Below are 22723 nucleotides of genomic sequence, written 5' to 3' on the forward strand. Positions count from 1 at the left end.
CAATATTTTCTTTATTAAAATAATTTATGTTTCCTGGATCACATGATCCTCTAGAATATATACACTTTGTTGTATGCTTGGAGCTCATAGTTCCAAAATTATGCCTTTGTAGTCCATTATTATGACTTTCCCCATGACCTGTAGCTATATGTAGTGCTCAAATGATCTTCAGATAATTACCTTGCTTTTTTGTTTTCCTAGCTATGGTTTTGCATAGACCTCTGTTGTGAAAGGTGCACCATGTGAACTGCTTACACTGCCACCGCACTGTATCTCTAAAGACTGAGACAATCAATAAACATGACAACCATTATCTGTATGGTTTCTGACATTTTTCTTTTTCTTTAATGCTTAAAGAACAACAAAGAAAACAAACAACATCAGCCAATAATTTTCTATACATGCTGAATAAACAGTTGCCTAACATTCCAAAGAGAAAAAAATCTTGAATACAACAGTGACAATAACAACAATAACAACAACAACAACAACAACAATATCAATAATAACAACAATAATGAAAGGCATAAAAAGGAATAAATAACTACTAGAGTTACACAGTAAGACATTCATCGGGTCCTTTTCCATCTAAAAGAACACAGAGGTTTTTAGCACGTTTTAAGGATTCAACATAAAGCATTATTATAATAACTAAAAGAAGGTGGGGTTTTTAAAACATTAGCGTTGTGTACAAAGAGCTTAGAAAAGATGAGTAAAACATTGACTATAAAGTCCAACTTCTTGTCATCTAACACAACTCTGAACATAATGCTTTTATACTCCAGTATTAACCAGTTATTTTCCAACGGCTTAACCAATCATTGAATTCTTCTCAGAACGACTGTGTATGAGAACATGTAGCAAACAGATGTTCAGTTGTTGTATGGATTCTGACATGTCTCCGTCTCCGTCTCCTCGACAGCAAAGGAAGCTGCATTTTGATTTTAAAATGCGTTTTCATTACACGCCAACAACGTCGCGACGTTGTAGAGCGTTCCTCCAAGCAATAGATGGCAACCTCCTGTTGTGTGTCACTTCCGCGCTTCATTCCTCTGATCATGCCGCTCACTGCCAACCGGGCGAAAAGTGTTTAATGACGTGGATGTTCATTCTCGCCGTGAGGGGGTTCACTGATTCAACTTCAACTGTCGTGGCTAACTCAGTGCAGGCTTGGACTCTGATAGAGAAAGTTTTTCTTTTGTGTCGTGGCTCATCGATCGTATATATTTTTTAAATTCCTCAAAATAATTCCCTTTTTATTTTTATTTAACGGCGCAAAACACGAGAGGAGGTATAACTGGCAAACTAACGCAGTCTAGCTATCAATGTAGTAAGCTAACGTAAGAAGATGGCTTGCTAGATCTACTTGTCATTAGGAGCTAACGTTAATTAGTTAAGTAGCAAGCTAGTGCTAGATACAAATTCTGTGACTTAGTTTATTATGGCATTGGTCGCTAACTGGCTAGCTAGCTAACTAACGTTCCGTAGCTAGTCAGTCTGCATCCATACCAGCATGTCAGCAAGTTTTTTGTCTGCAAGCGAGCTAGGTAGCTAGACTAGATCCTGTAATGAACTGACATAAAGTAGCTCGCGTTAGCTATAATGTCTGATTTAACGGCATATATTTTTTCTTCTGCCTCTCAGTCCAGAATGAGTAAAGGCAAAGTTGTGAATCTCAGGGACAAGATCAGCGACAACGAGATGGACCTCAGTCTGTGTAACTTGACAGAGGTGCCTGTCAAAGAACTGGTAAGTAGCTAACGTTAGGAAATTGTTTCTAAATAGTTGCAAGTTGCACAAAAATCTAGCTACTAGGAAGAGCGTGAGTATGCAGTACTGCATACTAATACGACGACGGTACTGGCAATAGTACTGATGATGACGAATACGCGGTTGTTAATAATCTAGCCTGGCTGGCGCAATAAATTAACTGTTTTTTTCTCCTTGTCGGTTTGTTGTCACGACGTGTCGTAATGCATGCCGTCTGTTAATGCAGTTTTAGGCTCATCGAGTCGACCAAGATTATAAAATCAGGAAACGAATATAATAGTAGATCTGAGTATTATACGTTACATGTAACATGTGTATTAATTTGTGCAAATCCATTACAGCTAGCTACGCCTCAGTATTTATGTATTTCTTTGTCAGGCTGCTTTCCCGAAAGCCACGGTGCTGGACCTCTCCTGTAATAATCTTACCACCCTCCCCGTGAGTACCCTGTGTCCGAAATTCTTTCACATTAGAACAGCAAAGCTTGGCAAACGCATCGAACATTACGTGATATTATTGCTTTGAGATCAGTGGCGTCGTAGTGTTAACACCAACAGCAGTCAGTGGTTTATTTTGCCATTATAATTGTGTGTTTGGCATATACAGTAGAACAGTTTTGCTGCTGTCATCATTCGAATGTGAATTTCCTCTTGACTATTGTGCCGTTGTGATTAATCCTTGTAGCCGGAGTTCTGCAGCCTGACTCACCTAGTGAAGTTAGACCTGAGCAAGAATCAACTAGTCAGCCTACCTGCGGAGGTGGGCCGCTTGGTCACCTTGCAGCACCTGGACCTCTACAACAACAAGCTCACCTCACTGCCCGTCAGCTTCTCCCAGCTCAGGGTCAGTGTAGGACTGTTTTTTGTAAATTATGATAAAATGCATAAAGCAATTCCTTCTTTTTTGAGTTTAACTGCAGACCTACATTAACATGTTGATTTTATATGAAACGTAGACTGAGCGTGTTTTCTTTGCCTATGAGCCAGTGTTGAGTTGGTTTGTTTGTGTTGTAGAATCTGAAATGGCTGGACCTTAAGGATAACCCCCTGGAGCCAACGCTGGCCAAGGTGGCAGGAGACTGTCTGGATGAGAAGCAGTGCAAGCAGTGTGCCTACAGGGTGAGGGAGCAGCGACCGTGACAAGATTAGGTGACAACGTTGGGTGATGGCAGAATGAGAGCAGAGGTGACGAAGCACAATGAGGCAGGGCAGTCAAGAGCCCTTGTCTCTGCAGGGAACCACAGCTTTCATTAATGTTGTCAACTTGGATATCTTTTCCACTCGATAAGCTAGCAAGATGTCAACGCATACTGCCATATCTGAGATATCTGAAGAGGCTTTTTATTTTTCTGGGTTTTGTACTTTGTACATTTTTATGATCTGTGGTCATGCATTTGTTCATACGATCTAAGGCTAATCAAAGCATTTGGAAGTCATAGTTGAAAGTACTAAGAAACCACAGGATTGCATTTATTACCCCCCTGGATTTGGTTGTCAGGCTGGCCCAAGCAGATGCAGCCCCAGTAGTTCATGCTGGAGGCATACTCACTTTCTCCCTCTACTGTTGGGTTTCAAACATGACAATCAGTGAGAGAAAAGCAGTCAAATTTCACTCTGTCGTTTGCCCCACCTTTTTTAACTGTAGGCGTGACACGCAGGATACAAAACCAATCATGCTGTCACTTCTGGTTTACATCATGTCTGTTTCACTTAAGACATGACAGACAGGATAGAACACCAATTTGCGATGAGTAACGCTAGAGTATCATAAGCTTCCACGTGAAGTTAAAAAAATATCTGATGAGGCATTTAAGCCTGTTAGTAATGTAGGTGATGTTTAAGAGGCTCCAGTTACTTCTCAGTTTAAGTTTATGATTCTAACAGTATCTTAAATGGTTTCAAAATAAATGATGCAAGTAGAAAATAGTGACCAAACGGCCCTTATTAATCAAGAAATCGGGAATAAGCGGAAGGGTCAGGATGTTCAGTATAATCCATAGAGGTCTTAGTTAATGTTCTGCTTTGGATGGTCTTTAATGAATGCCATATATCATGCTATAGGTTCTCCAGCACATGAAGGTCTTACAAGCAGAGGTGGACAAGGAGAGAGAACGGCGCCTTCTAAAGGAGAGGGGTAGGTACTGTTGTAATTAATATAGCTGTGCAACAGTCAGCAAATCCTACGTAATGGTGGAACATACTCACATACATCTTGTCACAGAAGTTGGCAGAAGTGGTAGGAAATGAAATTACTAGTTGTAAAATGACAAATACAGGAAGGTGGTTTTTCTTTGTGGTCTTTTTTCATTCCTTTGAATCTTTCATTTCAGAACTGGAAAAGAAAAAGGAGGCGCAGCAGAGGGCAAAGGAGGCACGAGAAAGGGAGGCACGCAAACGAGAGAAAGCTGAAGAGAAGGAGAGGAAAAGGAGAGAGTATGATGCTCAGAGAGCTGTCCGTGCTGCAGAGGCACAGCAGAAGAAAGAGGAGAAGACGGACAAACCAGAGCAGAGTGAGTTGTAGACTAGGCCTCATTGTTACTGGAAGCTAGCTTTCATATTATGTGTAACATATTGACAGCCATCATTGAGCAGCCTGCTTTGAATTGCTATAACCTTTATGAATGAGTCTGTTGCTCCTCTTGGTTGTTCATCTGGCACATACGCTACTCCAAGCATCTGCAGTAAATCAGAAGTGCACAAGTACCTGCATATGTCGTAGCCAGCAGAAATGTCACTTGAGCTCTTTTGCCACCCTTCCAGCTCACACGGTGGTGACACAGTCTGCCCCCAAGGCGAAACGCTCGCTGCTGGGCGTGGTGCTGAAGCTGTTGTTACTGCTGCTGGTGGGCGTGGCCGGCGTGGTGGCAGTGTGTCAGCTGACAGACCTGCGGAGGGAGGCGGCCTGCGCACCCATCAATATGCATTTCGAGGAGGCGCTGTCGTGGGCTCAGGGGCAGGAGGTGGTGCGGAGCATTCTACAGAAACTCTCTGTGCAGCTGCAGCAGCAGCAGCAGCCACAGGCCCCCACACCGGCACCGGCACCGGCACCGGCACCGGCACAGCCACACCTGCAGCCATGAGATCCGACCCTCCCTCACAGGGAACGGAAAGGGCAGCCGTGCAGCTAAAATTCCTATGGAATTGTCTCTTTTTTTTTTTTTTTTTTTGTTCTTTGTTTTGTTTTTAATTAAAAGCTTCAAAATGATGACCAGCAAATGAATAATTCCAAGGCAGTATTTAAAACGAGTCCTGCAGTTATAGCATCTTATAAAGTGTCAAAAGTGCTGAGCAGAACAAGTTGTGCTTTTACTTCTGGTTTCAGCCACAGCGCATCTTGTTATAAGGCTTATGTCGCCATTGCCTTGTAGCGTTGTGCGTAACCTTGTATGTACCGTGCAACTTCCCACCAGGGATTCACCATATATGAATTTAGAATGTAGTACAAGTGCGGTGGAAATACTTTCAGGTTAATATTTCTTTTGGACATCTGAACATGTTTTGCATGTTTCTAGCAAAGTGTGTTAACATCCTTTGCAGTAAAAATAAGTGGATCCTATATATGAAATGAAGTGCTAACACACCTTTATATGTACAACTCAAGTGAAAGGCAACATGAATGTATGTTTGTGTCTTCCACTACTGTAGAGACCACTGCCTTCCTGAATGCCGCCTGAGGCTGTTGTGTTCAGTGTGATGATATAGTGTTCTGTTCTGAACAACTGAAGTTGAAGGAGCATGAGGAGCTTGGTTTGTCTTCCTGGTTTGTGGTGGGATTACAAGGGCACTTGTGCTACATGGATCAGTTGGTTTGGGACTCTGCCCTCAGAATCTGTAGCCACGGGTTCTACAGTGATTCCAGAGATTCAGATTGTACTTGGAGTGGGTCCCTCTCTGCTGTTGAGCATCACTGTATCCTCCCTGCTTTCAGCTGGAAAGAGCTGTTGTAATGTGTGAGGATGCTTGCTGCAATGCTTAGCCACTCATTGACGATGATTATCACAATAAACTGCTGACTGCTGAAGGACAAGACTCCTCTTTTGTGTGAGTTTCTCACCCAGTGCATGCTGGGAAAGGGCTTTGGTACATTGTGTCACGTGTACAGTGTGGCCTAATACCTGGTACACATAAATCCAGAGGATTATACTCAAGTGCTGTGTCATTTGGCTGTGATTTATTCAAATATATTGCATCTGCATGCTAACCTGGCAGATCATTTTTGTAGCATTAAAACCAATGCAATTCTCTCAACCACTGTGTAATTGGAAAATTAAATATATATTTTTCACAATTACAGTATATAACATCAAGAATGTGCAGCAAGCCATTATGTCCAGTTGTTGTGACATAATGCCTTTAAATCTTTTCAATCATCTTGTGTTGAGGGGCAGTTTTTTCATAATTCAAAGTGAAAACTACACGTACACTTAAATTCATGTGTTTAATTTTTGGGGAGTACTTCAAACAAGACAGCAATATATCACTTTACTGTGGAGCTCAGATAAGAGCAAGGCAAAGGCCCTTATGGTTTTGCAGTTGTCCATTTGCAGGGCTTCTGACACATACACCTGGTGTATAAATATTACTGAGGCCACAACAGAATATACTCCAGGGATTACAATTAAATGTGCTTCCACAACACTTAGCCAACACATGTTTACAGTAAGAGCCAGAGCTTGGATGGTTGATATGGGCCTCCGCTCCAGTTACTCTTGGGGTAAGGTTGTACCACTGTCTGAGGGGATCGTGAGGGTTTTGGTTCAAGACAGGACGGCTGGTATTGACAGTTAATACATTTCACTGTATCCCCACTCCCCTAAGCACTTCCAAACTGATCTCCTAAACCTGGATCTTAATATGACAATGTGGCCATATATAAGAAATATAAAAAACAGTGCTCACTCATTCAGTGGTAGCTGGCTTGAGGGAACAGAAACTTTCACCCACTGGCTCTAAATCATATTGAGAACCTGGTGAAGGTTCCTAGTCCTGAGAAGAACCTGCGGGCATCTCAGCTGTTCACTGAGTCTGGGGCTGGCTTGCTCTCTGTCTGCTGTCCCGAGCCTTCTGATACTCCTTCTCCTGCACGTAGCTCATGTCTTCCAGCAGCCACTTCCGCAGTGACTCGTCCACTGTCAACTCCAGTGTCATCTCTTGGAAAACCTCGCTGACTGAGCACTGAAATGCACAAAAGATTTTGGGTGCTGTAGCCTGCTATGTCCAGCATTCTGTGTTTAAATACACAGAACTGGCACAGCTTCAACTGACAACAAATGATGAAAAGTTCCCACATGAAGCCATAAAGGCATTAACAAAATGTTAGACAAAATTACTGAAATGATCAAAGATATGGTGAATGTAGAGGTATTTTCTTGATGTAATTTACATGAGGCTCAATACGATACAATCCTAGAGGATACAATAGAGTTATAATACAATAATACAATACAACAATACAATAGAGGAATTTACCTCTTGAAAATGAAATTTCTTGAACAAGGCAATGCTGACTTTGTTGTCCAATCCAATCTTGGCTTCAAATTTTTTGACTCCGAGTTTGGTGACCCCTGGGGAACACAATAAGATTGCAAAGAGACACACTGTCTATTTAATATGAACCTGAAATGCAAATTTCTTTCAAAAATGGCATGTAATAACATAGCAATCTGACAACATACCATAACACATCATCACCCGAATCACCTCCTTGCCAAGCCCCTTGCCTCTGTAGTTGGGTTCTAATACAGAAGTAATGTTAAGATTCTCATCTCACTGATTCATCAGGGATGATCTGTATGTAGTCATGGCAAACAAAAGTTGAAACACTACATATCAGTAAAAATGACAAATGCATGATGGGAACACAACTGATAACTCTTTCTACAACTAAATGCTCAAAGCCATTCATCTGAAAGGTGCAAATGTACCAGACACCATGCAGAAAGAAATCCTGGGTGTTACCTGCAATCATGATCTCCAACTCAGCTACAGATGGGTCACTGGGATCAGTAAGGAAAATGTTGACATCTCCCACCATGCACTCCTGTTCCTGCACTTCTGGGTCTGCCCAGCGCTGCTTGTCCAGGATAATGAAGGTGCACTCTAAGAGGATCAAAAAGGCAGTTAGAAAATCTGTCAGACAAAAAAATCTATCTTTTGCACATCACTTTGCATTAGGTACATGCAGCATTATCACAGAAGTGACATTCAGCTGTAACAAGCAGCAATGTGATGTGCGTGCCTGTTTCTGGAGGAATAGGTAGGATGTGCATGTATACTGTTTATATGTGTCCTGTATGTCTGCGCCAGGGAATTCTTACTGTCATCATCCTCTCTCCAGCTCCTCTGCATGTCGTACTCTTGCTCCAAAGTGAGCGGCTCGGAGGCTGTCAGCTTCTGTAGTTCGGAAGAACTCATCCACATGTGATACCTGATAAAACGCACGCGCGACATCAAGTCACAAGACTGTGTAACCCATATGCGATAAACACACATTCTTCATAACCCACACGAAAAAGAGGATACGTGATTTACCTGGGAACATGGTCTACATTGTAAGGCACCAGCACAACACGTTTTCCTTCCAACAGCGTGTCCTCGTTTATTCTCATAATGCTGGTCCTGAGGATTTACAGCACGAGAATGTATTCCTGTACAGAACTGTTCTGACAGATATTAGCTTGCTAGCAATATAACTTATCTAGCTGTACAGTTAGACGGCAAACTAGCTAGCTAACCATACACGCGGCAATGCGCTATACCCTAATAATTGTGACTTCGTTTCCAATATTCATAAACCGACACAGTAACTGAAATGCCGAGCGACTGAACGTGCAAATACATAGCTACATTAGCTAGCTAGTCAGCTAGTTAGACAGTGATTCATACTTTCGAGTCAGCTAGCAAGCTGAAATCACTAATTTACACCATTGCCATACAGTGCAAATTGAACTTGTACAGTAGATATTTTCGCCGCAACTTTCCACTTTATTCAGCATGTTTCCAGCTCTGTGAGCACCAGGCGGACTGACAGATATTCAAGTATTACTTACGTACTAGCTGCCTCGCAGAATGCACTTCCTGCAGCTGCGGCTCGGGGTGACCAAACATCGTAGAGCATACTGCTTGCGTATCCGGGTAAACACGTGGTTGCTTTTCTCTTCGCGCAACGCGCACACTTATTCCGTCAGATATGTTACATGTGGTATCCCAGCTGTACTAAAGTTATACTGTGTGCGAGGAGAGAAGCAACTTACGTACACTTCTCAAACATACAATTTGTGCTTATGCCATGATGTATATAAGCATGCTATCGTAAGTGTGAGGAACGTTTCACCATATTGCCTCATAAACCTGCCTGCAGAAGAGCATGTCAGTTGCGTTAAGGAGAAAATGTGTCCTATATCCAATAACGATTCTGCCCGTAGTAACTGATAAAACATTTAGAAACCCAAGTCCACTCTTAACTAATTACTGTTAAGTGGAAAAACTCACTCGTTTCTTAAGCTTGATTGGATGATGTACAAAAACAAAGATGCCATGGCAACAATCATGTTATAGTTGTTTCAAAATGGCAGGTTAATGTCATTTTAAACCATTACACAATGTTTTAAAATGACATGTCACAATGTCATTCTGTCTTGCGCATGCAATCACTTTTTCACTGTTGTGAATTTGTGATTTACCTTTCTGACATGTATCAGCTTCACTCATACTAACTGCATAGACAAGGGGCAAAACTCTTCTTATGCAGCTATGTAAGTGATCAAGGTGTCAGTCCTTCATGCGGCATTCATTGATGTCATGTTCAGATTTCAGAGCCTGCAACTGAAGCAAAATATTGTTGGACCTTTTCAAAGGTGGGGCTTAACAGGTAAAGTGCTGCTGATTTTCTGTCTTTCTCTTGCTCACCCTCTCTGTTTTTCTCTCTGAATAAGTATAGAGGGGAAAATCAGTTCTCTATTGTATTGAGCCTATCTCTCCACCCAGATACATTTATGTTGTATATGTGCAGAACTTATGACATCATCTGTGACATATGACATGGGTAATATAAATATTGTAAAATACTCTTGTTTGCTAGCACCTGTGCGCTGGCCTCAGCCTGAGGCTATATAAGCCTGTGACCTGCACAGATAATTATCCATCTTCTGGAACGTGTATTTGGAGAGATAGTCTCTCACTCAGAGAAACAAGAGTACACAGTATCCAAACATTTTCTATCGTATTGAGATTTTCTGTTGTATCTCCACCCAGAAACATACAGCATGTGATCAACCTGTAAGACTTGTCACAAAGAAAAAAACTCTGGCAGTGGAAGTGAATAAGTGAGCGTAGAACTGTGCCAAAACACTACAGCAGTCTTGAAATTTATTAGATTCAATAAACAAACTATGTGCATCATAAATTGCTGGCACAAACATCCCAATGACAAACAAAGTATAAACAGCTGTACAATACCCCTGCAGGGAACAGGACAACCAGACGCTGCACCTTGTTAACCCAAAACCCAGGCAGCAGCTGCTGACAAGGGCAATTCTCTGGCCCAGCCAGACACTGACTGTACATATGATATATGTATCTGGGTGTAGAGATAGTCTTCCACTCCTACTCCCAACCCAAGGTTACCTGGTAGGAAAAAAAATATTAATGTACTGTATCTATAAATTACAAAATTATGTTTTTGAGGTTTACATTGTAATAGTACATTATTCAACAAGGACTTCAATTTGGAAGCACTTTAACAAAGTAAACAACACACATTTAAGATTTTGATTTTTTTTCTCATTATTTTCATGGTATTGTTTCAGGCTTCACTCTGAATAAGCTTGGTGGTATATTGAGTTGGCCCCTCAGAACCTCTTTTCAAGAGTCATATGTTTGATGCATTGAAAGCTGTGTCATCAAAACCAGTTACCAGTTTGCAAAGCAACACATTTCAGGAAGGTGTAAGATCACCATGGGAACAGATTGAAGGTTAAGGAGAATTTAAAATGAAACATTCCAGTGGTAAAATGCCCATCCTCATTTCTGTGATTTTCATTAATACTTCTGAAGGGGAGCTGTCTGTCCACTGCCGTTGTGGAAAGCTTCTGACTGGCAGCTTCTGTTTGTTTTTGCAAGACAAAAAACACAAAGAGAGAAAGGTCAGCTGAATGTCCATTCTCCAGCCTCAGCTGTCAGCAGCTGATATCACCACAAAAGATTAATTTGCAATTATATACATTACAGTTTCGGGCAAGTCTTGCAGAAATTTGAACTGAGATGTCTGCACTCTTTCTTAAACCCAGCACTGGACATAATGCTGTAGGAAAGGATATATATTCTATGTATACACACACACAACTTGGTTTCAGGCACAGACAGGCCTTTGCTACAGACTGGTAGTCAACCTCACCCTCACCCTTGGCCCCAACTCCTCTTTGAGGCTGATGAGGTGAGTGTCCTTCCATGTTGTCTCTGCTGTTTCTTTCTTCTGCTGTGCTTGTAGATTGCCACCATCATGGCATTCTGCTTCTAGGCACTCCCAATTTGCCACATTTAATTACTGTGGTCATTTTTTGAGTTTTCATTCTTCCACAGCTATTGGAGAGAGAAACATTTTCCTTGCTGCCGCACAGGAAAGCATTCAGCTCTTAGCTACATATGTATCTGTAAGAAAATGAATATTTGGAACAATAAAATATCCCAATTTGGCTGTTGTGCTGCTTTACATAGTGGAGAGTTTATGAAGCTGCATGGATGCTGAGAGGGGAACATGGTGGACGTGGGATGAGGAGACACTGTGACGTTCATGTTTATATCCCCAGTGCCAAGAATGCCAGAGCAATACCACCAATAACTACCAAAAAAACAGTCCACCTCAAACCTTCCAAAATTCTCAGACATGTGCCAAAATAAATTATAACATGGGAGTATATTTTTTGGCACCTTTAGAACTGTCAGATGACTGCTATATTAGCAGTCATCCACAAGGTGGCCCTGTCTACTACATCTTAGACTTCACTTGCATACAGTATTTACATAGCATTCAGGAGCATTGTATTGTATTGTGTCAGTTGCAATGCTGTTTTGCTGTTTTTTTCCAGGAGGGAAGTCATTTTCAAATAGGGGAGTTCAAATAATCAGCTGCATTAAAAGAGGCAAGAAGAGGAAGAGCCCACTGTTTTTTGTGCTATGTGTTTGCCTTGAACTTCATCATCATTGCCTTCATCAGTGCCTTTTTTAATCTACAGTGTCATGTATTGCCTGCTGTATTGTTTCCATGACCTTCATAGATCCAGGCCAGAGCTCTTCTTCCTTGTTGTACTTGACTCTGGAGCTCAAGAGAGTCTAAAGCCTTATCCACCATCTCTGCAGTGTTAATAATAGTTACATATTGTATGCTGTCAAAGGAGTTAACGCTTGGCTAAATGTGGAGCGGCTTTGATAGCTCTCTCCTTCACAGAACGGTGGCACTAAAGCCTACGTGTCTGCTTGCTGCTGTACTGTATGCACTCATGCCACTTTGTGCTTAGCCCCAGCAGAATTCAAAAACAACTGGTCCCTTTAATCATCTTCACTTTACTGATTTTGACTGTTAGTGGAAAAATAGGACTTCCTGGAAGTGATGGATTTCTTTTTCAGGAAAGCTAAAAGCTAATTCTGTTAATGCTTAATGTTTGCACTTGCAAGGTAATGGGGGTCGTGACAAATACCCAGCTTTGCCTTGCTTAAATCTTCCTTTACTCATCCTTTATATAGATATATTTCAGCATTGCTTCCCATAAAGTAAGAATTGAAGAGCAAGTGGATTTTTTTTAACTTCATAGCAAATATAGCAGTTTTACCCTAATATTACTCTTATTGTTTGAGATGCCACAAAAGCATATTTGTTACAGAGACACACTTAGCCGTGAATCTACTATGAATATAAGGAACATAATTGCAGTACATGTGTTTTTTGTTTGATTTAACACAGAGGTAATACTGCAGAGTGATTATTTTTCTATTAGGGTACTCTCTGTTTCTTTTAATTGAAACTTCTGTTCAGACAAAAGCGTTTCCCCCAGCCATTGCTGTTTCTGCTCTTAATGTGGTTGATGACATACTCAATGTTGACTGTAATCACACTTTAATTTAAACAAATTCGTTGCAGTTTTGGATGATGAAGAATTATCACAGGGTGCTGGAAGGGACTGTTTTCCAGTGCACAGACGGGTAAGGCTTGCTCATTTTTCTAGCGTATCACATCTGTTCCAGACAATGTCCAGATGCTACTCTCCTCCATAACACAGATGTGGAGCAAATAAATAGCTCATAACATATGAATAGCTTTTATTTCTTGATTAATGGCTGGCAGAGCAATGTATTGGCTGATTGGCTTTGACCCTGCTAAGAGTTTCAGAAGACATCATCTGTATCATTTCATTCAGTTGTCTGCTCTCTAAGGACTGGCATTTGTACCATAGTTGCAGATTTAAAATAAACAGTCTTCTTGGTAACTGATGTACACTATTGATAAATCAAGGTAATTTAACTGAATTGTGTTCCCACTGTGCGCAAAATTAATTTGCATGAAGTTGTCATGTTCATACTTTGTATTTAAAACCAATCAAATATTGCAGACTTTGGGAGAATAACTGTTGAGCTGTTCAAGATCATCTTTGAAGTGGTCTGTGAAAAGTTAATGCAAATAAAATAAATTTGTCCACTGGAGGATGTGGAAGACATACACATTCTATAGTTTTAGTAAAATACCTTTAACAAACATGACATGCAATGGGTAAGTCATTAATTGAAGGCATTCATATGCTTCTCATTTGCACACATAAATCCATGCATTCGGGAAATGGCACATCTGACTTGAGCAGCAGAGGGCCCTATGTACTTTTCAGTATTGGTTATGTGGAGAATAAAAGCATACATAGGTTGCTTTGCATATAGTGAATAATGGTTCTGTATTGATATTCCCTCCCCCTGAACCTGAGTAGAATGGACCAGACTTGAAGGTCATGAGGTATATTGGCAACGTTTTCCTTTCACTCATGTCTGAGGCTCACAAAAAAGACTAGAATCTTCTAATGGGATGTAATTACACACAGCCAAATTGCCATTGGTGGTAATTACCCACTTCAGACCCCATCAACACTGTAATTTATTCTCTAAACACACCCTGCACTAACAGACACCCCCAGCAGTGAAGATGTTAAATCTTTGTGGTGGCATGAAGGATGTGAGTGCTGAAGAAAATCCCCTTTGCCTGTGATAGCAAATTGAAAACAGAATTGTGTTAACCTTGAACCAGAAATGGACTGACCTCTCTGCTGTATAAGTCTTTTCCATATAAAGCTCTTTGTGCTATTTGTCCATAGAGGCCTTGCCCTTTCTTTTGCTCTTGTCTCAACCATGAGAAAACACGACAGTCTTTGGTTTTTCTACTCTGATATTTATGGCTTCTCGCCTAACTATACTGTATCTAAAACAAATTTTTTTTATTAAGTTTTCAACTGACATTTTTTTTCCTCCACCACACTAGGTGGCGCACTCAGTACACGCACATCTCAGCTGCATCCGTACATTCATTTCTCAGCCGGTCAGCACAGGCCGGTCTCTTGCCCTGATAGTTTTATTAAAGTTGAAGTGCTAAAATACTGTAAGTGTGACCTTTGTTAAGTGTGGAATCTACTGCATTACTGTCCTCTGCTCAGGTAGAACATCAAAAGGTATTGAGCTGCCTGTGAGATGAGTCCTCATTCTTCACCGTGGGAGCACTGCCCAGTCTTTCTACTCATAAATGAATTAGATGGGCAGGGAGCCCACACTGGAAAATCTCAGCACCAAATCGTCTGTGTGGCTGAATAGCCCAGAGGGGATTGTAAGGCTGTGCTTAATTTATCAATGTAATTGTCTTTTTTCGATATATGGAAATAATGCAAATGGTGTAACTGATTGGGAAGGTGGGGTTAATTAGAAAAATGAAATCAAGATAAAACTGTTGTGTGAGTAACCAATGATGATTGGAAGTAGAGGTATTTTAATGACATCCAGAGAAACTAAAGATGTTGAATTGTTCCAGTTAAGAAGTTAATGAGTTAAAGTAGCAAGCTAAGGGTTGCAGCACACAAATGAAGAACAAACCTGTTTTATATGGTTTGAGATCTCACGTGGATCAGCTTTGAACTTAAACCTTGGGGGGCACAGAATATTTTACTGTGTTTGTATTCACACACACTCCATTTAAAAGATGAAAAAATAAAAACTTCAATAAGCACTCTTCAGTGGATGTGATTACAGTGCAGGCAGAGAATGAGAGAGGAAAGAGTGAGTGACATTAATGTTTCTAGGGCTGCTCCATGCAGCCTCGGCCAAAAAGCATACTCATAGTACAGATCCCTGGTTGTAAACTCCACCAAAGTCGATTTGTGTTCACAGCTTAACACTCCCTGGTGGCGAGTGAGGTTTGATTTTTGACGTTGTGATCTCAATTTGAAAACATTACCTTTCTTTCTAAGACCAGCAGTGAGGATGTGTGCGGTGGGGATTTTTTTTCCAAGTTGACCCAGGCAATTAAAATGAAGGTACTCCCAGTGGTTCACAGGTACTCAGAAAGGGCATTCTGCTTTCTCTAGCTCTGAAATTGACGGACCAGAGGAGCAGATCTGGAACAATGCCATGGGTAAGAGCCCGCCCAGTGGAACTGACAGGAATTTTGATGGGGGTCGGTTTATCTGTGGCAATGCTGTGTTATTGTAACCTTCTCGCTGATGATTTGCAAGTTGATTAGAAAATGACTTTGGCTAAAGTCGTAAAAAAAGGGAAAAGAACAACAGGTACAGGATTTGTGTGTGCGTTGACCATATGTTTTATGTCTCAGTTCCTTGAGAGATAATTTTTTAATAAAACTCCTACCTTTATTTAAGAGACTTCTAAGAAGCCCTGAGTGGGAAAGATATTGTGTGCAAATTATTTTTTGCATTGTAATGTGTTGAAAAATTGACTGCTGTGATAAAGCATATTGAGGGAATTTCCACAATAAATATTTTTCCCCACACATTCTCTAGGGTTTCTTAATGCCTAGGATTGTCATTAACTAATTAAATGTTGAAGTACAAAACTTGGTTGTGTAACCCAAAATGTGGGTGTGTAGTACATGAGGCATAAAAAAACCCATTTATTGTATTTGAATGTGTTGACATAGTTTTTGACACTGTCACAATGTGTTGACATAGTTTTTGATACTGTTACAATAAAAATCAATGTTTGCATTTTTAGTGATTAAACTGAATGCTTGAACCAAAGGTCATCTTCAAAAAGAAAAAAAATATGAATGAAATTAGAATACATAATAATATATTAGAATATGTATCTAAATTGTAATCATATTGTTCATAATGTGTTGAAAATCATTTGTATGACCTTGATGCTTCTCATATATTATTTTACCGTCATTGTATTTTATCAAATGGCCTCATTCAAGGTGGCTCATAATGTATGATGCTTCATAAAAAGTATCATACAGTTTCTAGAAAAAATAAAATTTCATTACATTTCAAGATTTCAGTGACTGAACCATACATATGTAAACATGCATTCACAATATTTAGCAATTTAAAACAGCTTGAAAAGATATCTGTGCTGTCCTTGTGTTGATCGGCAATTCATACACGAGAGCGAGAGAGGAGAAAATTAAGATTTATAATGAGAAGGATGAAGAGACGTTAGATGTCGTCCCCTTGTAGAAGTCAGTTTCAGATGAGTCATACAGGAAGAAGCAATAGACTATCAATGAGCAAAATGGATAACATGGCAGGAAACTAAAACAAGGGCTTTGAAAGGAATTCATGGATCAGGAAGCCCATACAGACCACTGAGTAATGGAGCATAAGTGAGATGAGAGAGAAGAAAAGCCAGACAGCATAGCTGTGTATTTAAACCAAGTGGATGTTGAGTAAAATAGTTGCTTCACATTTTCAGTGTACTCAGACTTGAAATCAGACTGGTGTAACTCTATTTCCTGTGATTTGTCTTTGTATTTGAGTAAGTCGAGTAATGAATGATCAAATTACCCTTGTTATAGTGAAATTCCTTAATGAAAACAAATTTGTAGTGGCTTTGTGTAATTGGTCTGTAAGCACTGCACCTTTTTGACTTTTTGATTGTGCAATCATTCACTGGTCGTACAACTGTGTAAAGACTTTCTGTGTAAAGCAGCCCTGATTTGATTATCATTGGCAAATGGTCTGAGACTTGTACTCTAGAAAGATTTAGGGTAGTAAAGGGGTTTACTGAAATGTTAAATAGAATATCCTAATATTGCAGAAACATTTTATGCGGTGGTTTACATGCACTCAGCTAAAAGATAAACTGTTCTAATTTGGGGTCTTACGCCAAAGTCTGATTTCATTGAGATATGTTGTATCAATGAGGAGAAGTCTAGTGAGGACATAAACTACCAACAGCAGTTAGCATTCTGTGCCAGAAAAATATAATGTTTGCTCATGACCGAGATAGGATGCAGGTGGGCAGGCAGGCAGGTGGAGGCGATCAGGTAATCAGGTGGGTGGGGACAGGACGGAGAGCTGGGCAGGGCTGTAACACAAGGAAAATGGTAAACAAAAGCACATGGACCACATTGACAGACAGGGAGAACACCAAAACAACAGCTAGGGGGCCAGAGTACTGACAATATGTCATTGCTTGCCAGTTTTTTTCTGTCTTTCTTTATTTGTTTATTTATTTATTTATTACCATTACGACATTGGTAATTTTAGCTATCCATTAATGCTCTGTGGACAGCATGGGGTTACTGGTACTTCTGAAAATAGCAACATTCTAAGCTATTGGGTGGGAGTTCCATTTAATATAAGATGAATATAGTTGTTTTTCAGACATGAGTAAAAGTAAATTACAATTTTATTTTTCTGATATTTTAAGTATGAAAGCTGGAATCAGTAAAGTTAGGGTTGTATTCATTATTTTACACACACAACCTCATACAGAAAAATGACTACAAAATGAATGGATAATTTCAATACATGATGGTAAGAATCACCAGAGATAAAACTTTTTATATAAATCTATTGTCATAGAGTAATATGTCAAGAAGGCCCATAACAGAGTGTGGACCTTTCTTCTAATACTAACACATACCAGTTTCAATTGATTTTGTTAGTTCTAACTTACTATATAATCCCATATCTACAAACACATATATGTGTTCATGTATATCTCACTGAGACTCTAATTTACACTTTGTATAATATGTGCAGTAATGACAGAAATGAGCAGACTGGGATCATGGGTGAGTTGCTGCTGCCCACTAAGCCTTGCATTATGGTAACTACAATAAGGAGACAGAGGAGCAACGAGGAAGAAATAACTCTGATCAAGATCACATGGTTATTCCATATCAGATAGCATGAGAATAAAAAGACTTGATGCCTTTGCTTAGGGTTTTCCCCCCAACCAGTCCTGTAATGTGAATAATCACAATGCTATTTTATGATTTCCTGTGAAATTTGTAATGACAATGATTTGATGCTGATGCTTGGCCAAAAGTTTAAAATGTCTGATTGCCTGTGCTGTATCGCCAATACCCTTCGTCTTGTGTGGATATTAATTTGTCCTCTCATGTATTGCCCCGCTGGTGGGAGCCTGGCTCCCTGGTTGCCACACCAAGCTGTGTTACATATATATATAATCATCAGTCCAGCCTCTAAACAATGACCCACTCTTTCCCTTTTTCATCTCAGTTTAATGGTATCCTTGCTCTGATTTCCTCGCTAGTAATGGATTGACTGACAGGAGCAGTGAGAACATGGAACCTCCTTTGAGAGCCCAAGTGCATGATGGATGCAAGGTCTGACGTGACAATCTGTCTCTTCTTGATAGCCCTCAATCTGCTTGGCACGCCAGCTTGGCTAGGCAGGGAGTGATAGAGTGAGGAAAATGCAGAGGGGGAGGGAGTCAATGAGGAGGAAGAGGAGGGGGAAGAGGAGAATTTTGCATGAAGTGATTACTTTCTTAATTAGAGTGATTAATAGTGGAGCAGCAAGATCTGCCCACTGCTCGTGCTGTTATGGCAGGAAAGATGAATGCACAAAATATGGAGGTCAGGAAAATAATCTGCCCTTGCAGTTTTCAGATTGTCTTCATTTTGTTTTCCCCCTTATTCTTCTTTCCAGTTTCAAAAGTATTTTCGTGTGGTGCAACTGTCATGGAATACTCTGTTCCTGGCAGCACCGTCATTCTTTTGTGATAATTCAGCAGCAGACTCCCACTGGCTACATGGGAAGACTTAAGCCTTTTGTGTGCACCCCATCTGAATACAGAATAATGCAGCTCTCATTCAAACTGTTAGTGGAAAGGGATAACAAGGTCTAAAGACCTATGGCTGTATTGTCACAGTGGCAAACTTTTGTAGCCACAGTACATTTTCAGCTGGGCAAGGCCTTGATACCTGGCAACGATCTGTCCAGATTTCACACTATAAACCTTATTCACTACGCATATTATTTTTGTAAGAGTAAGTACGGAAATCACAAACAAATGTGATTATTCGTATGGATAAAACAAGGTAGTTGTGGTCCTTTATCCTGTTACCTGGTAACTGTCTTCATCTTGTTAAATTCTATTGTGTGTGATGTGGAAATGCATGTCACTCTAACTAGAAGAAAATATAAATTGCTTGAAAGCCCCCTCCTCCTGCCCCAAGCATCTCCATAATCAGCCTGTATACACATGCAATCCCAAGCATGACTCATATTGTTTTGTCTCCAGTTTGTCTGGAGTTTCAATCACATCTTTTGCACTGCATCTATGTTCACTGATACTCTCAGCTGGCCACAGCAACAATGCTCCTGCCTTTCATATATTCTTTATGCTTGGGCAGATAAGGCAGCCAATGCTAAATCATATATATATATATGTGTGTGTGTGTGTGAAGACTCAGGCAAGGACTCAGACGCAGACCACAAGAGCTCAGGTTCCAAGCGGTTTATTTGAATCGTGGGACAAGAGCGTAATGGCAAAACAGGCAGGGTCAAAACTAGGGAGGCAGTCTGAAGGCAGAGCAGGAATCAAAAACAGAAACAGGCTGGGTCAAACCAGGTAGGCAGGCAGATCAGGCAATCAAGGCAGGGTGGCAGGGAGAGACAAGGTCAGAAGTCAGGCAGGATTTGGTAACAAAAGCATCAACCACAAACAGACATGCAGGTACAAAACAGACAACAATCAAGACAAACTGGCAACAAGAGAGAGACAAGCAGGGAATATAAAGGGCTGGGGCTGACGAGGAGATAGGATGCAGGTGGGCAGGCAGGCAGGTGGAGGCAATCAGGTAATCAGGTGGGCGGGGACAGGACGGAGAGCTGGGCAGGGCTGGAACACAAGGAAAACAGTAAACAAAAGCACATGGACCACATTGACAGACAGGGAGAACACCAAAACAACAGCTAGGGGACCAGAGTACTGACAATATGTCATTGCTTGCCAGTTTTTTTCTGTCTTTCTTTATTTGTTTATTTATTTATTTATTTATTACCATTTCATGAAATTGAATTGAAATTCAGGAGGACCTTTTGTGCAATAAATTTTCTATTCTCAGGTACATTAAATCTTTCATAAAACCTCACAGAACTGTATGTCACTCTGACAGGACAAATATGTTCCATTTTTGCTCTGGCTTTCACAGTCAGGAAACATCAGCAGAAACATCTGAACTCAAAATGCAAAGACCTCTAAATTCAGGGGTCTCAGCTTCCCTGACCTGCCTCTGTTTCTCTTGCCATTTAGCTGGTGTTTACTAGCTTGCAGACATGTTTTTATTGCTTTGAAATCATTCATCAGTGCTGAGGTGTGATTAGATATTCCATAAAACAGACACTCTGACCTAACCCCAGGTAGACGCCAGGTGTCTCTAGTCTTGGGATATTACATCGCTGGGACGTGATCACAAGGCAATATGGCATTTCAGTAGCATCACTGTGGCTCGCTGCCTTATTAAATTAAGTTTCTTTTCAAAATGATTTTGACATCTGTGTTGTAAAAAGAAGTGACTTTCACAGAGATGCATATTGGATCAAAATATCACACATATTGCATTAAAGTATTGCATCAGAATATTGCTCACATTTAGCCAAGAATAGGGTTTAAAAAAAGGACTGGCCTCCAATTACTCAATATCATGAAGCATCAGACCTAAAACCTCAGCAAATTTAGCATGTTACATCCCTAAAAATGTCGTAGAGGAAGACTAATATCAATAACACTGACTGAACATGTTGCACCTACTGCATCATGATGTAGTATGTGTAAAGGAAGGTAGCAGCTCTCAAAGAAATACAAAGCATGTTCTGCATGTACATAGGGTCAAGTAATTAGGGGAGTAGTAAACATGATGCTGTCTACACACTGCAAGACACTGAAGGCTATCAAATATGTTTTTTTTAATCAGGTTACATGTGATAAGGGCTGAAGGTGCAAGGATGATAAGTGTGCAAGTGCTTCAGCCAAAGATTTCATCTGAAAAAATAAGGTAAAACAATGAAAAGCCAGGGTTTCAGCCATCTACTTGAGAACTTGAGAACATCTACTTGAACCCAGTTACCTATAGCATCTTTTGGACAGTTACCACTCACTGTGAATAGCTGAGGATCTTTTTCACTGAAACCTTTCGTTTCCTAAAGCTGACCAGGATTTAAGCTTAGAAATCATCCAAGCTCACACAAAACATGACTATATAGTAACCGATTAATACTTACCTGTGCCTTATTAATACTTAATAAGGCACAGATAACATGCAACAAAATGCAAAGAAGTCCAATAAGAACTATGTTGTAACTATATTTTCTTGTAATGTATTACTAGATTTTTCATTTAATATTATCTAATTGTGGATGCCTCCCATGTATTTAATAAATCATTTTTCTCATAATCTCCCTATTAATGGTTCTGGTATTATTGAGACTCGGTATGCTTTGCTGTAAATCAAGATGCATTCCAGAATTTAATTACAATTACATTCAGATGAAAATTCTATTACGATGTATTTCAAATAAAACCACACCCCCAAAAGTGATCCAACCACTGTCACCTAAACACAAGTGATAAGTGATGTAAGGAAGGAAAATAACAAAAATGGCACCATGTTTTGACCTCTACTATCTGGAAGCCAAAATACTAATTTTGTACTCATCACTTGTTGTAGGTAATCATGATGTGAAGTGAGACCATGACCGTGGTGTCTTTCACTGAGTTTAATCTCCCTCTATCTTTGCATATTTCAGACAGCTTGTTAAAGCTGAATGAGGGCTTTAAGCAAATGAACAAATTGCAATGATTATCTCCTGTAATGGATACCCTACAAGACCTTAACAGTGCTGGAAGGATTCTATGATTGCTAAAAATTATACACTTTAATTTTCTATCAGGCATCTGTTCAGTTTTTCCATCAAACAGATTTGCTTTCCCTGCTATGCAGGGTTTAATGTCTCGATGTGCCTGTTTTTATAGATGCATTCAGATTATATTGATATCAAATTGTATTCTTCCTCAAACCTTACTCAAATGCTGCAATGGATTAAAGGGTGTTCCCACTTTTTTACTTCAACTTGCTGAAATCTATTCCCTCATGATATATGCATGTGTCCAGCTAAAAATTACTTACAATGATTAGCAGTGTATGTGTTCCACAGCAGAGAATAGAGAATATGTCATTTGAAAAATCACATGAGAGACAGAATTTTGATCATGTATTGTATTTTGGCCTCTGCTGGGTGACGCTGACACATGCCTGACAAGCATTTAGTTTTCAGTTGCCTAACCCAACCCAAACAACAGAACATCACTCTCTTGGATGTGTGATTGAATTACATTAATTTCCTTAACTCACAGCAAGGGCCTTATTTTTGGTCTCTTTTTTGTACAACTTTAAACGACAGTTTTCACAAATGCTCTCCTCCTAGATATCTGTGGAG

The 22723-nt window shown here is 40.1% G+C and overlaps 2 protein-coding genes across 2 annotated transcripts; one reads left to right on the top strand and one right to left on the bottom strand.

Annotated features, from left to right (window-relative positions):
- The first annotated feature begins 1103 nt into the window (after positions 1-1103).
- On the top strand, positions 1104-5785 carry lrrc59 (leucine rich repeat containing 59). Its single transcript, XM_036542638.1, has 8 exons — positions 1104-1291; positions 1645-1749; positions 2149-2208; positions 2455-2613; positions 2784-2888; positions 3831-3903; positions 4100-4279; positions 4530-5785. Exons 2-8 carry the CDS (start codon positions 1651-1653, stop codon positions 4847-4849), a joined length of 996 nt encoding a protein of 331 aa, XP_036398531.1. The 5' UTR covers positions 1104-1291; positions 1645-1650; the 3' UTR covers positions 4850-5785.
- Positions 5786-6193: 408 nt separating this feature from the next.
- nat9 (N-acetyltransferase 9 (GCN5-related, putative)) lies at positions 6194-8828 on the bottom strand. Its single transcript, XM_036541950.1, has 7 exons — positions 8819-8828; positions 8301-8387; positions 8087-8196; positions 7728-7868; positions 7445-7504; positions 7239-7333; positions 6194-6944 (listed from the first exon to the last, which is right to left on the bottom strand). The coding sequence occupies exons 2-7, from the start codon at positions 8375-8377 to the stop codon at positions 6786-6788; spliced, it is 642 nt and encodes a 213-aa protein (XP_036397843.1). The 5' UTR covers positions 8378-8387; positions 8819-8828; the 3' UTR covers positions 6194-6785.
- Between the last annotated feature and the right edge of the window lie 13895 nt (positions 8829-22723).

This window comes from Megalops cyprinoides, chromosome 1, assembly GCF_013368585.1.
Source record: "Megalops cyprinoides isolate fMegCyp1 chromosome 1, fMegCyp1.pri, whole genome shotgun sequence".
NCBI classification, from domain to species: Eukaryota; Metazoa; Chordata; class Actinopteri; order Elopiformes; family Megalopidae; genus Megalops; species Megalops cyprinoides.